The 15,756-nt window shown below is 43.3% G+C and overlaps 1 protein-coding gene across 1 annotated transcript in view; it reads right to left on the bottom strand.

Moving 5' to 3' along the window:
* Positions 1-414: 414 nt before the first annotated feature.
* Cd5l (CD5 molecule like) overlaps positions 415-15,756 on the bottom strand; it is a 40,208-nt gene continuing 24,866 nt past the window's right edge. Inside the window, exons 3-7 of the mRNA XM_090341623.1 lie at positions 13,504-13,601; positions 5,351-5,698; positions 3,455-3,796; positions 2,627-2,947; positions 415-744 (exon numbers count right to left, since the gene is read on the bottom strand). Of these exons, the coding sequence (XP_090197749.1) occupies positions 740-744; positions 2,627-2,947; positions 3,455-3,796; positions 5,351-5,698; positions 13,504-13,601 (1,114 nt within the window). The 3' untranslated portion in view covers positions 415-739. The remainder of the gene's footprint in view (positions 745-2,626; positions 2,948-3,454; positions 3,797-5,350; positions 5,699-13,503; positions 13,602-15,756) is intronic.

Genomic DNA, 15,756 nt, shown 5'->3' with positions numbered 1-15,756 from the left:
TTATCCAGTCAGCCTTGCCAAAGTAGACAGATTATCATTTTGTCCATTTAAAACAAGTAAACTGGGTGGGGTTGTTTTGGTTTGAAGCAATTCTGTGGGATGTAGTAGACCATATAAACCTAGCCACTGTGTAACTATCAATTTAGTATCAACTCAGCCTAGAATCTAAAATTGCCAGGTGTTACAATTAAATTCCAATTCCCTCCTTAGTTTCTATCTGACTTACCTGAGATTTACAACCTTCAAAGTCATTTTTGATAAAAGGAAAATGCTACTTTGATTGTCATGAAACACAAGGACTTCTGTCCTCAACCACTCTGTCTCTCCCCCGCAGCACTGTATCTTAACTGGATGAAGTAAAAAAATGCATTTGATGAGATTCCTTTATTTTGAATTCCAACCATGTTGCCAAGGGTGGTAAACAAAGCTATTTTATTGAAAAAGCCAGAAACAAACATCTTTTTCACCTAAGTATTAATGGGCTAGCTATGTGCTAGCTTTCCATTGTTGTCGCAAAATACCTGAGAAAATCAATTTAAAGGAGGAAAGAGTCCTTGCGGTGATGATGGGTTTGCATGGTCCTGGGATCGAGGCACAGCACAGTGTGAAGACTCTGGAGTGGTAGCTAAAGTCTGAAGCCCAGCCTGGCCCATAGGATAATCAGAGCCCAAGAGGACAGCAAGGGATCCAGGAGGCCACTAAAGGCTAAGTCAAGCAGCAGAAAAGGAAATTCAGGGTACTACTCTGTAAAGAGAAGAGGAAAATGAAGTAAGGATGAGGACTAACTTGTAATTGATTGTTTCATTCAAACTAAACTGGTTAAGGAAGTAGACTGGGGCCTAGAATGGGGGAAAACACTAATTTAAGTGAGGTCAGAACCTGAGGTAATATCCCCAGGGCTATATGCAACTAGCTCCCCTGTGAGCCAATATAGTAATTCCCAGTGACCACAGAAAATTGGCACCAGGATTCTCAAGGAAACCAGAATCTACAGGATCTACAGGTGCTCTATCCCTTATGTAAATCTGTGTCATAAAAAATTGCATTTGGCCAAGCACATCCTCCTGTGTATTTTAAAAATCATCTCTAGATTACTTATAATAGCTACTGAGATGCAAATGCTGTGTAACTACTTGTTATACTGTACTGTTAAAGGAATAATAGGAGAGAAGTCTATGTATATTCAATTCAGATGTAAGTTTTGTTCAACTGCATATTTTCAGTCCGTGGCTGGTTGAAGCCATGAACACAGAACCTATGGAAAGGTCTTTGAAGCAAACATGACAGGTGTTTTTTCGAAAAAGCAGCAGTGAGACTGGAACCCTGGCACCTCATCACTCAACCATTTCTAACCATTTCTGGACATTAACTGTTTCCCCACATTCCTCAGTTAAAGAGCAGTTCTTTTTCTTTCTTTTTGGCAGTGCTGAAGTTTGAACTCAAAGCTTCACACTTTAAATAGACGGGTGCTCTATCACTTGAGCAATATGTCCAGTCCTTTGTTTGCTCTGGTTATTTTTTCAGGCAATCTGTTTATGTCCACAGCCAGCCTCAGACTCTCATCCTTCTACCTACAGCCTTCTGCATAGCTGGTATCACTGGCACATGCTGCCATACTCAGCTTATTTATTAAGATAAGGAGGACTCGCTGACTTCTTTTTTTCTTTGCCCAAGTTGGCCTTGATCCTGGTGATTCCCCCAAACTCCTGCATCCTGAGTAGCTGAGATTACAGGTGTGAATCACCACACCCAGGGTTCTAACTTAGTTCCAGAGTCAGGTATTTAAGGAGATTTGCAGAGCCGGCTCTGAACTCTAGTTCTTTAACTGAGATTCAGCTCTGTGGCTCTTGAGTCTGACTTTCCTTCAAGGGCTATACTTAGACTTCCTGGCCTAACGTGGCACAGGGACTTTTTCTTCACTGGCCTGAAGAAGCCTCTAGTTCTGGGCTGGTATCCTGTTCTCTCTGATAAGATTCTCTTGTACAGTCTTAAGGAGTCCCTTGCCATGATTCCACAGACACTGGAAATAAAATCTTAGCTGTGACAAGTAGAACAAGGTGGAGCCATCTTCCATGGTTCAAACTTAGGGTTTGAAAATTGGGTGGTCTAAGAGAACTAACCCTGGCTTGGGAGTGAAGATTGCTCATTTTAATTCTTCATTATGAGGTAAAGGCATTTTTTGTCTTCTTTGTTCATTTACCTACCTTTGGGGAGGAGGCAAAGAGACCCACAGAAATGCAGGGACAAAGAGTGAACCAAGTGCAGCGGCAGTGAACTCAGTGGAGACTATGTGGAGGGCAATGATTTGGGAAAGTTGTTTGTTTTCTCCCTTCACACCGAATACCAAGATGCTGAGCAAATTATTGTCAAATTTTCTCTGGTTGTTCTACTCAATACCTGCGTGAGTGTTCTTATCTCCTTGTGCCCCTCCCACATACCCACCTCCCAAAAGAACAACCCCATTCCTGGGGTCCCCAAGAATGCCCCAGTCCGATTCCTGGAAGAACACATGGAGGAGTGGTGCCTGCAGGCAGCACAGTCTCCTGATGGAGCCTCTTCATCCCCGGAGCCCAGCCCTGCCACTCTTCTCCCTCCTCCATCCTCCCTGCCACCTGTAGAAGGGTACCTGAGCAGATCACACCCACATCTTCCTTGTGGGAGCAGTCGTGATACCCCCAAACCCTGTGGCGGCACTGCTCCAGAGACTGCTCCTCCCCTGAGCAGCGAACATCATCCAGCCAGATGCGGCCCAGCCCACGGCCATAGCTTCTCCGGGCTTTGCTGGATGGAAAGAGGGACGGTCCACACTCGAGTTGCTTGCAAACCATTTGGTCCTCTTTCTCTCCCCAGCCATCATCACAGACTGAGCCCCACACACCCTTGTGCAACACCTCCAGTCTCCCGGAGCAGCGGCTGTCCCCTCCCACAAGCCTCAGTTCAAAGGCACCTGCAGGGTAGAGAAGGAAGTTGGTGGTTGGAGAGAAGAAAGAAAGGGGAAAAATTAAGATTATTTACGTCCCCACCCAAACCCTATAAGCACATTTGAAACACCACCTGTGTATATCCTGTACTGGGGCTTGAACTCAGGGCCTTGCACTCTTGCTTGGCTTTTCACTCAAGGCAGGCATCGACCACTTGAGCCATACCTCCACTCTGGTTTTCTGCTGGATAATTGGAGATAAGCATCTCACAGACTTTTCTAACTCAGCTGGCTTTGAACCTGGATCCTCAGATCTCAGCCTCCTGAGTAGCTAGGATTACAGGCGTGAGCCACCAGGCCCCAGTGATAGCGCAGTGTTTTGAGAGCATTTTCCTCTGCAAAAACAGTCATTACTATTGTCTCCACCAACAGCCTACACAATTCACTACAATATGGGGCATGCATGGCCCTTGTTGCATTGTTGGAATGGGATTCCATTCAGCCACCTCTGTGGATGAACCTAGTTTCCATTACCTTCACATTCCACCCACGTGTCCTCATCATGGGTGCAGTTGTTCTTTTCCCAGAGCTCCAAATCGCAATTCTGAAGGGCAGCTTCTTGCCCCGAGCACGCTATTTGGCTCATCCAGATGGGTCCTTGACCCTGAAAGGCCTTGTCACACTGTCTCTTGGTGAGTAGGGCCCTCCCACATCCTAGCTGCCGGCACACCACCTTGGCAGCCTGGAGGTTCCAGCCTGTTTTGCACACTGTGCTCCACTGGCCTTGGTGTTGCACCTCCACTCGTCCCTCGCAGCGCGTAGGGCCTTGGGCCAGCCGCACGCCCTCTGGGATTGGGGAGGGGAAGCTCTCTGGATCTGGAGAGAAGAAAGGGAGGAATGTCTGTTTAGCACACATACATGGTCTTTTCAGAACAGAGGCCCGGATGTGCCTGCAGCTCGGCTTTGGTGCGCAGTACCACGTTCACTAAGAGTGCAACGCACTGCCTGTTGGATGCTTTCTGTGACGATGGCTGAGTGCCTCAATGAAGTGAATGTGATTTCTCAGTCCCAGGCCAAATCATGATTATTTCTGTAGCATGTTAAAATTCCAAATTATTTTCTCATGCCACCTCTTAAAAGAAAGTTAGAGGCAATATTGGAGTAAATATAGATCAATGTAAAAAATCAAAAAATTTCTTGATTCAACGTTGGCATGAACCAAGTATTCCAGAATAATGCTGTTAGCCTCCACCTTTCTAGGAAACAGAAATGGGACTTCAGCATAGGGGAAAAGGTAACAGATTCTCTGGTGGGAAACAAAGAAATAGGAGATATAGATTAGCCTTTAAATCAAATCATGGTCTAAAGGAGAAGAAAGGGTACACAGAGAGAGATTATTCATACATAGAGAATGAATTCATATAAGAAAGTATAGGGGTACATGTCTATGTATGTATGTATCCATCCATCCATCTATCTGTCAATCATCTGTCTATATTGTGTTGAATTTCCATCAGTATCCATCTTCCCAACTAGATGTCAGACTTCTTGAGAATTAGAATGATTATAGAAGTACACATGAAGCCTCATAAGCTCACATTTCCCCCATAACTCCACACAACGGTGAACGGGAAACCATCCAACAAGTTCCATGGCTGTTGGATCTCTATGTGTTTGCATCTTTGTAAATAAGGGGAAAAAAAGATTAGCATATAGACTAATCTAAGAGAAAAGCATTAACTCAGCCAAGCAGAAGTAACCATTCTAAGAGTGGATATTATTGTCTCCAGAGATCACAGATGAGAATGTGGGAGATGTGAGAGGCTAGGATCTAATTATTCCAGGTGCAAAAGTCCAGGGCAGAAGAGATTTACAATAGAACAAAACCTAGATACATAAAGCCAGATAGTATGACACTAAATGAAAGGACCTCCAGGATATAGAAACAAAAGCAATATAATGAGTGATTTCTGTCCTTAATGTACTATGTTATCGCTCCTCACTTTTGCTGTCCCTTGGTTATCTCATATTGTTACAGTATTTCACCTTGTTATCTGATATACTGTATATATGCTTGATTGGTTATTTGAAATTGGATAGGGAAAGGGGGAAAACAACATGAGCGGTGGGGGGTGGAGGGGAGGGAAATGGGGACCATGACATGAGAAAGGGTATCAATGTATCTGAAGTAATGCACCTTCTATCTGGTGAATATAATGCAATCCTTCTATTAATTACAATAAAAATACATGAAAAAAATAAAACAAAATTTGTATTATAACAATGTGAGAATGTTGTAGTCCTTCCAAAATAAACAGATCATTTTTACCCCCCCCAAAAAAAAAGTCCAGGGCAGAGCTCAAGATAAACAGGAGTGACCTCATGGGGTACAGATGGCAGGATAATGGTCCTTGAGTCTGTCTTACTTACTCTCACACAATGCTCCAGCCTCTTCTTCACGTGAGCAATCAAAAACATCTTCCAGCTCACACTGAGCCAGTATGTCTTCTGTCCCCTTACAATCTACCCTCTGGAAAAGGATAGGCATATTTTCTGTCGATGGCTCATATTGAAGGCCACTGGGACTCATCTTGGCAGCTCCACAGCCCACTTCCCGGCACACCACAGCCACTTCCTTGATGCCCCAGCCATCATCACACACGGTGCCCCACTGGCCCTTCCATTCCACCTCCACCCGCCCTTCACAGCGGTGGGGACTGCCCACTAGCCGCACTCTGAATGGAAATTCTGCAAAGAAACAAGATATTAGCTGGAGGCCTGAGAGGAGTGCAGAGGGTGCTTGGAGATGGACAGTCAGTCTAGGGGCCTTCCAGCCCTCAGCAGAAGGTATAGAAAGTTGAGGGACTAAAAAAGAAGAGTTCAGGGCCGGGAGTTTAGCCTAGTGGTAGAGTGCCTGCTTAGCATGCACAAAGACCGGGGTTTGATTCCTTGGTACCACATACATAGAAAAAAGGCCAGAAGTGGTTCTGTGGCTCAAGTGGTCGAGCTCTAGCCTTGAGAAAGTCCAAGGACAGTGCTTAGGCCCTGAGTTCAAACCAGGACTGGAAACAAAAGGAGGGTTCAGAAGAATAAAAAAGAAGAGGAGCTTCAGGAATTCATATCTGATGTCTGACTCTGTTATGCCCAGGGACAGTACCCAGACCTAGAGTTTGAGCCCCTGGACCAGTCAAAAACAAGCAAGCAAAAAACCAGACTAATCCCTAGGTTAAATTCTGAGGAACCAGTAACTCCATTCTGCTTCATGACTAGATGTAGGACATGGAAAAGACCAACAGAAATTCTCTCCCTTCTACCAACCCATGGAGTTAGAGAAGAAAAGGCTGTGTAGAGAAACCCAAGAAGAACCCACCAGATCACACATGTCTGTTGAGCACATATTGCATTTCAGGTACTATTTGGGAACTCAGAAAACCATGATGAATCAGATAGATAGGATAGCTAGGATTTATACTTTTGAAGAGCTGATATTTGGTGCCTTGAGACAACCCTACCAAGTTGACTACAACCTCAAATCAGTAGAGCAGAGGGGAAAAACCTTTTACCATGCAATGGCAGAATTAGCTAGGAGAGGTTAGGCTTTTACCAGGAAGCACCATATCTCAAATGTTGGTCTGTGATCTATTAGAATACAAACAACCTAATAGAAACCTACATGATTTCCTGCTGCATGGTATAAGTACTGAGGGCCAGATTTTCTGCTGTCTGCCTTATCTCAGCTTGGCACAACTTCCCCAGAATCAGCCTGGAATCAACACTTAAGTCATGGTTGAGTGAGAAAAATCCTAATTGGCTGATTTTAGACTACATTGAAGTTGTATTTGAATTATTAGTTTTTGTTTCCTTTTCTTCCTTAACGTTTCTATGGGAAGGGGTTAATATGAGGAATGGAAACTAGAGCTAGAAATTAAAATTTAACTAAACAATAGTAAGAAATGTTTCTGTTTTTACACATTTGAGTTTAAAGTTTATAAATCTGGGGTATAAATACAATCAAGAGGCCAGGAGTTTGGCCTCGTGGTGGAGTGCCTGCCTAGCATGCACGAAGACCCGGGTTCAATTTCTTGGTACCACATACATAGAAAAAGCTGGAAGTGGTGCTGTGGCTCCAGAGGTGGAGCTCTAGCCTTGAGAAAAGCCCAAGGATAGTGTTCAGGCCCTGAGTTCAAGCCCCACGACTGGCAAAAAAATACTTTAGAATAAACCTAAGTATGTGAAAAAATAATAAATACAGTTAAGAGAGTCATGTAGAAATAATTTGGGGTCATTGGACCTAAGATTAGAGTCTGGATCAACTTTATTGTCTACTTCCAGAAATAATTGCTATCAGGATGGTGCATGGTTTATTTTATTTCATTTTGCATTGAAAGCTTTTTACTTTTTATTAATTTTTTTCATTTTCAACAGGGAAGAAAAACTAAAGCAGTTTTCAAGAGGAGAAAAAAGAAGTAAACAAAAAGAAATGAAGACAGAGGGGGGCAAATACAGTCATTATATTCAATGTACATATGTAAAACTGGAACTGCATAACCTGTAGATATGGATGGGATGGGAAAGATGAGGCAGGATGATGATGGAAGGGGTGATAGTGATCAAGATGCATTGAATCATAATCTGATTTGTTGAATTGAAACCTCTTTGCACAATGACTAAAAATAACGAAACAACATAAAATAAAAGGCAAGGAGTAAGCATGAAAAAACATTGGCTTAAGAGAATTAAAGAGTTAAGAAAAGCTATAAAAGATAGAAATGTAGACAGAGGGGCTCATTAGAGAAGCTGTATTCTGGGAAGTGACTTGTTTTATCAGCAGGGGGTTCAACAGAGGATTCCGAGGTGCAAGAGCAGTATCTTGCCTGAGGAGTTGGGGGCTGTCGAGAAACTATAAAGAGACAAGAGGCAGTCATCTCCCTATCCCACAGGAAGTGACATCCATATAGGCTAAGGGGGGGGGGAATAAACTCCAGGCAATCTGGATATCAGGATGAGAACTGAGAGGTGGCACTTAATCAGATTGCATCCATAGCACACAGGATCCTCCACAGTGCTGGTAGGATTTACAGCTACTCTTGTCTGGTAAAATCTCCACTAAAAAAAAAAGGCAGGGTGTAAAAGAAAGAATATATGATGTAAATGGAGCTGATCATCTACAACCAGCCTATTTAGGTTTTGATTATAATAGTTTTCATCTCTCACACTCATTCTTCCATATCCTCTGCAGGTGAACAACCAGTGCATTTACCCACAAACAGGGCAGTCCATAGAGGCTGAAGCCAGCCTGACATTGTGGGGCAAGCTGTGTGCCATACAGAAACAGATGCATTTTTCAATTCAAAGTCCGATGGACTCCAGTAGGGAAAATGGAAGTTTATTTCCTTAAGGCCACAAAGGGGCTATATCTTATTTTGGATGCTGATTGAACCTCTTGGACCACAGAAGTCTCTTGGCAGAATAAACCTCTTTGTTCTGGACATGGAAATCTAGCTACACAAGACTTATGAAATGCATGGAAAACCAGAATGGAAGGCTTGAGGGCTTGTTTGGATCCACAGTTTCTCTTTATGACCCAGGAAACTTCCTATTTTTTTCTGTCCTCTAATTATCAAAAAACCATAAGTAAATGAATAAGCCTTACCTAAGAATCCAGGTCTGATGCCAAGAGCTGGGGAGAAAGAAAAGGAGGGAGTGAGGTCACCAAACAACCCTCTGGAAGTCCTCACCAATTTTTTTTTGTGGTAGATGCAGAACTTCCAAGTGTAATTCTATGGTCACTTCTCTTGGGATGGTCAAGCTCAAAAGACACTGACCACAGCCACGCCCTTTACCTATAATGATGGCTCAACCCCAGGCACTGATAGTCTTGATTTTACATTTAGTGAGTTAGATTGATTTGATTGGGGGTGGGGAGGTAGCTGTGGAAGGGTTGGAAGGCAGCTTCATGGCTCCACAGGAAAGTGAGCTGGAGGCTCCTGGGAAGATGCAGTGGTTGGGTGGGGGGAAGGAAATAGTACCATGTGGGGAGGGGAGAGCAGAGAGTTGAAGGCGAGTGCAGAATTGCTCAGCCTCCAGAGTTAGCAGCACAGCTTTAGAACTCTGAGGTACACACACACACACACACACACACACACACACACACACACACACTTCCTGTATGGAAGTTCATTCCCTTGATAAGGCCACAATAGGGCCTGACATAGGGGTACATACTATTTTGGATCCTGACTGAACCTCTCTGGGTCACCAGAAGCCTCTTGGCAGAATGAATACTCCATACCCATCTAGATTCTGGAAATGGGTTACATAAGACTTATAAGATCAGGCTGAAAACCAGAATGGCATTTTGGGGGTGGTTTTGAATCACAGTTCCTGGCCCAGGAGCATGAGCCTCCAGCCCATCTGCCCTTTAAGCTCCCTCTTTATGCTGTAAGCAGTCCTGAGCCCTGCAACCTTAAGTAATCCCTGGGACCAAAATATTTTCAACTACATAACTGGCCCAAGTGCTCTTCTAAGACTCCTCGGAAAGAGCAAGTATCATTTGTTCATTGCTGCTGTTTTGTTTTTGCTTATTGTTTGAACTGAGGCTTGATCTCAGGACCCAGACATCGTTCCTTCTCTTTTAGGCTCAAGGATGATGCTCAACCACTTGAGTCACAACTGCACTCTCCCAGCTCTTTTCTTTTGCTGCTTAGTAGGCAATAAGAATCTCACAGAATAATTTGTCAAGTTTGGCTTTGAACCATGATCCTCAATCTCAACCGCTTCAGTAGCTAAAATGGTAGGCATGGGTGTCAGGCCACAGCAACTATCTTTGTACCTCCCTCCAGCCTATAGCTTTTCAGTCAAGTCCAACTACCCTAGTGATTAACCCTAGAATTGTTCTCTTTTTTGGTAGGAACTATCTCCAGATAATTTGTCATTAGCACTGTATCCTTAATTTTCAGGGTATGGCCTCTTTCCGGCTGAGTGGTACCTGTCTGTGACTGTCTAAAACTGGAGACTGTGATATACATACGTGACTCATTGCATAACTTCCCCCACAAAACATGGGTACTTGAGAAGGAAAGGGTGTGCTAAGCCTTGTCTGCAGGTATAGAAGTGACAGAGGCAGTGAATGACGTGTGGCATTTTCGCTGGGGAATGACTACAGGTGGGTTGGACAGGAAAGACTTAATGAAGGCAATACGATTTCAAGAACCAATGGGGCTGCCTGCTAGACTCAACAGCACATCCAAGAGGTGAAGGGCTTGCTATGGGGAATGGGGTGGGAGCTGGGGTACTAAGGATAAGAAGATATTTAAAATATAAACCAAACTGGTACCTAAGTACTAAACTTGAAGTTCAATGTAGGCTTTTGTAATGCCCTTGGTCATCAAGGCAATAAAAAAATTGATGTGTTTGGTTAGGATAGAGGTTTAGCTATCTTTTTTCCATATATTTTTATTGTAGAAGGGTTACAGTATATTCACCAGATAGAAGGTGCATTACTTCACAATATTGATACCCTTTCTCGTGTTATGGTCCCATTTCCCTCTCCCTTTCCCCCCCTCCCGCTGCATATCTTGATGAGGTTTAGCTATCTTATGAAAAGGTTTTCAAAAACTTGTAAGGAACATAGTGCTATCTCCACTTCAGAGATTACAGGGCAAGATTCAGAGAAGTATAATCATCTTTTAAAAATGTAAACAATTAAGTCATCAGAGAACTAGGACAAAATCTAGGTCTCTGGAGGCTCCCCAAACCCCTCCATTTTCTAAGTTAATCCCGACTAACCTGGGTAATTTAAACAACTGGAGAAATTAGAAAAACATTATGTGAAACATTTCTCAGAAGAAACCAAACAGAATGACCAATGTAAAACAACCAATTCTACTGTCTTTCATTGCTCTACTGGCTGCTCCCCAGAATCCAGTCATTTGTCTTCTTATTAATAGTCCATCTAGGTGAAATTATGTAAAAGGAGAATTGGAAAAACTGTCATAAATCTGCCAGTGTAATAGAAAAAAAGCCTGACAATCACAGTATATTATAAATTGAATGTGGATTTGTAGACTTTATAGGATTTAGAATGATTGCCAGATGTAAAAGGGAGGAAGGAGTCATTCTTTAAAAATATGAAAATTCTCTTAATCAAATTTCCAGACAACCCTGAGACCTACACCAACAGAGGAAAGTACTCACCAAGAATCAAGAAGAGTAGCAGAGCCATGACTCAGGCAACCAATGAAGATAAAATAGAACACACAGCTAGAAGCCAGTCCTCAAGCAGTAATGTTTAGTTTGGAGTTGCAACTGTGCTAAGAGGAGGAAGAAAGGCAGTCCTGGATGCAACAGAAGTATTACCAAATGACCAGAAACCAGTGGCTCCAGGAGTCTGAACTGATAGAGCTGAACCTGCTGAAGCCAGCATGTTCTAGAAGAAGGAAGAAAGATGGTTGAGATTGACAGAAGGATGCAGAAAACAAAATGTGGGGGGGCGGGGAGAGAGAGAGAGAGAGAGAGAGAGAGAGAGAGAGAGAGAGAGAGAGAGAGAGAGAGAGAGAGGTAGAGAGAGAGGTTGAGAGAGAGAGAGGTAGAGAGAGAGAGGTTGAGAGAGAGAGGGAGAGAGAGAGAGAGAGAAACTGGCAGGACTTTCTTCAGCTGAAAGGCTAGCTTCTTTTGTTTGCCAGTCCTGGGCTTGAGCTCAGGACCTGAGCAATGTCCTTGGACTTTCTCAAGGCTAGAGCTCTACCACTTGAGCCTCAGCACCACTTCTGGCTTTTTTCTATGTATGTGGTACCGAGGAATAGAACCCAGGTCTTCGTGCATGCTAGGCAAGCACTCAACCACTAGGCCAAACTCCAGGCCCCAAGGCTAGCTTCTTTTATCTCTGCTTCGCCCCCTTCACTACAGAAACAGGGAGCCAGTTCCCAGGAGGAAAGATAGATGCCTGAATGTGGCCCTCTCTCACTAGATGATGCTCTCCTCCAGGGATGGTTTCTTGGGCCGATTTGGACTACTGTACTTCATACAGAAGCACATGGAGATAATGGGGGTTAGAGGTCACAGAATAAACACAGAGATCCCCTTGGAACCTCTTAGAGTCTCTAGGCCAATATTGACACCAGAACCATGGTGTCAATCTCTGCCCACAGGACTGCCTGTCCACCTCCACTCAGCTTTCCAAGTGACCAATTTGTAGAGCTGCTCTTCTTCTGTACTTGTGCTGTGTATTTTTTGAACGCTGATTGGCAACAGGTCCTGGCGGTGCTGCATATCCTTATCAGGGAACTCAAATGAACCTTACGTCTAAGGTATGATAGCCAGAGGTTGAGCATCAAACCCTCTGTATTCTCAGGCCCTTCTACCTTGTAGTTTTAAGTACAGTTCTGCTTCAAGAGCTACTGGATTTTAAATTAGTCAACCATCTGACTGCATATGCTAACACAATGCCTGCTCTTGCAAACAGGCTAGTTTTTCTTCTCGGGGAACATCTTAGCTTTGTGATATGCAGGGTACTAGCACAAGACTTGATTTGCTGTAAGCACTCATTCTTATTTTGCCCATAATACATTCTTTTTAATTGTTATTATAAAGGTGATATACAGAAAGATTACAGTAACAAAAGTCAGGTAAGGAGTACTTTTCCTGGAGCTTGAACTCAGAGCTTGGGCACTGTCCTTGGACACTTTTTGCTCAAGGCTAGTGCTCTGCTACTTGAACCGCAATACCACTTCTGCCTTTTTCTGTATATGTGGTACTGAGAAATCGAACCCAGGGCTTTGTGCATGTAAGGGATCACTCTACCACTAGGCCATGCTCCTGGTCCTACACTTCTTTTTGAACAGTGTCACTTCTTCCCTCACTTTCTCCCAGTTCCCCCTCCATCTCCCCTCCCACAAGTTGTATAGTTCATTTCCAACATGGTATCTAGTTTCACTACTGCATTTGTTCACCCTTCACCGGACCATTTCTATGCTACCCTTTACACTTCCCAAACAGACAACTTACATCCAAAGACAAAAGGTACAGAAAATAGAACAAGTGACAAAGGGAGAAGGGGAAAGAACAAAAAGGAAAATACAAAAGCATGTTTCCTGAATAAACATCATTTTATACAAACATATGCACAGAGCTGTTGAGCCTTTGTGATTCTCTCCTAAAAATATTCTCCTTTGGTCTAACTATGTGAATGTTTAGAGTCCTATTTAATTTATCATATCCAAGTGTAATTTTTTGCCAGTCCTGGGGTTTGAACTCAGGGCCTGGGCACTATCCTTGGGCTTTCTCAAGGCTAGAGCTCTACAACTTCAGCCGCAGCACCATTTCTGGCTTTTTTTCTATGTGATACCAAGGAATCGAACCTGGGTCTTGGTGCATACTAGGTAAGCACTCCGGTTCTACCTCATTTTCTTATTGACCATCAGCAAAATATTTGGCATTTTCTTTACTTCTTTTTTGCTAGGCTAATCAATGTTCATTTCTGCCTTCTTTTAGTTTCAGATTCAACTAACTTAATCTTGCTTAATTCATGGTCAGGTTCCTCTTTCCAACAGGAATTAAAAATGATAGCAAAGCAAAAGGCTCACCAAAAACACTTCGGAGAAACACCAAGTGCTCGTTGCTCTTAATTATCCCTGGTATGCCAAAATTGTTTCCCTCCTCAATCTTGTTCCTCAAGCTAGATCTGTGGACGGCAGACTTTCCTGTGGTTAAAAAGCCTGATTCTAGCCAGATCCCAGTTGCTCACATCTGAAATCCTAGCCACTCAGGAGGCTGAGATCTGAGAACCATGGGTCAAAGCCAGCCCTGGCAGAAAAGTCTGTGAGACTCTTATCTCCAATAAATCACTCAGGAAAAGCCAGAAGTGGTGCTGTGACTCATGTAGCAGAGTGCTAACTTGATCACAAAAGCTCAGGGGCAGCACCCAGGCCCTCAGTTCAAGCTCCAGGATGGGGGTTGGGCAGGAGCCCAGTTCTGACGATGTCAGAATAAATGGGTGTAGGCCATGAGAAGAGAGGAAGGCAGAGCTGTCTGAGAGATGGCGCTGGAAAGGAACGTGCCCCTGGGGTTACAGGACTTCACTGTTCTCTGTTGCCCCTGCAGAGAAGGATGTAGCAATAATAGTGAAAGGAGAGAGCTCTGTCCAGAGTCACATGCACACTCACTCCTGGGACCTTCTTACCTAGCCCTGGGAATTGTGTACTGTCGAGTTTCTCTAATCCTTCCTTGCCAAGGAGATGTAACCATGCAAACCATCGCTCCTTCAGCAGCCCCAATTCTTCTTCTTGAAAGTGTGCTAAGCCTTTTCTCTGTGTCCACACTATTCCTGCTACCTATGGCCTGCACATGCATGCAGTGAGCTTTTCTCAGCTCTTCTCTCCTCTTTTATCCATTGGAGCTTGTCTTTCTTGTAGACAGCTTGGAAATGGAACAGAGCATTGGTATGAGGCATGTGAGCTATGGATAAAAGGATAGAGGATAAAGGGGGAAGAGGAGTAGGAAGAGGCAGCTGAGCAAGAAGAGGAGGAGGAGGAGGAGGAGGGAAGAGGCAGAGAGGATAGAGGAGAACAGACTGAAATATTCTCTGCCAGATAATATTTATATTAAAATAAAATAAAATTTAAATCAAGTATTACTCATGTGTGTGTGTGGGGGGGGTCTGGTCCTGGACTTTGAACTCAGAGTCTAGGCATTGTCCCTTAGCATTTTTACTCAAAGTTAATTCTCTACCATTTAAGCCACAGGTCCAGTTTTGGCTTTTTGATAGTCAATTGGAGATCAGAGTCTCATAGACCTTCCTACCCAGGCTAGATTCAAACTATGATCTTTAGATCTCAACCTCGTGGGTGGCTAGGATTATAGGTGTGACCCACATGTACCAGCTCAAGTATTAGTCATTTAACCACAACTATACACTAATGATCTCTTATGTATCAGATACCATCTCTGGCTTTGGGAAGGAAATATGAATTAGGAGTGATTTAATAACAATCTTTTTTGTCAATATCCAAATACCATATCAAAATGTAGTATATTTTGAATACTCTTCTTCCTCTATAAATGTAAACATTTAATGGCAAATATTATTCACAGTCCCTACTATATTTTGACTATTAATATAGTATCTCTTCTTAATATTTGCTTAATATTAACAGTTACTCCATTAATATTTTATTGATTAGTATCAGTAAACATTATAAATAATGTGACTATATTTTAATTACTACTAGCAGGTTGTTATTTGTTTTTATTTTGTTTTTGTGCTGGTACTGGGACTTGAACTCAGGGCCTCATGTTTGTCCTGCTTTCTTGCTCATAACTGATACTCTACTACTTGAACCACAACTCTGCTCCACTATTAGCATTTTTTTCCTGGTCCTGGGGCTTGAACTCTGGATCTGGGCACTGTTCCTGAGCCCTTCAGCTCAAGGCTACCACCCTACCCCTGGGCCTGGGTGTTGTCCCTGAGCTCTTCAGCTCAAGGCTACCATTCTACCCCTTGAGCAACAGTGCCATTTCTGGTTTTTTAGAGGTTAATTGGAGATAAGAGTCTCACAGGCTTTAGTGCCTGGGCTGGCTTTGAAGCACAATCCTCAGATCACAGACAGCCTCCCGAGTAGCTAGGATTACAGGAGTGAGTCACCACATCCAGCTCCACTATTAGCATTTTAATACAAACTTTTATCACTGGAAAAAATCACTATGCTATGAATAGTAGCATAGATACAAACTTCTAGGGAAGCACAAGATCAAATCGCTATGTGGGTGTAGGTAAATCTAGATCCAGGCTACTTAGATTGTGGTTCAAAGCCACATCAAGGAAAGTCCACTAGACTCTT

The sequence above is a fragment of the Megascapheus bottae genome, chromosome 10, assembly GCF_031878675.1.
Source record: "Megascapheus bottae isolate mThoBot1 chromosome 10, mThoBot2.hap1, whole genome shotgun sequence".
NCBI lineage: Eukaryota > Metazoa > Chordata > Mammalia > Rodentia > Geomyidae > Megascapheus > Megascapheus bottae.
The sequence above is the reverse complement of the archived record's forward strand: the minus strand, read 5'-3'. Positions and strand labels throughout refer to the sequence as shown.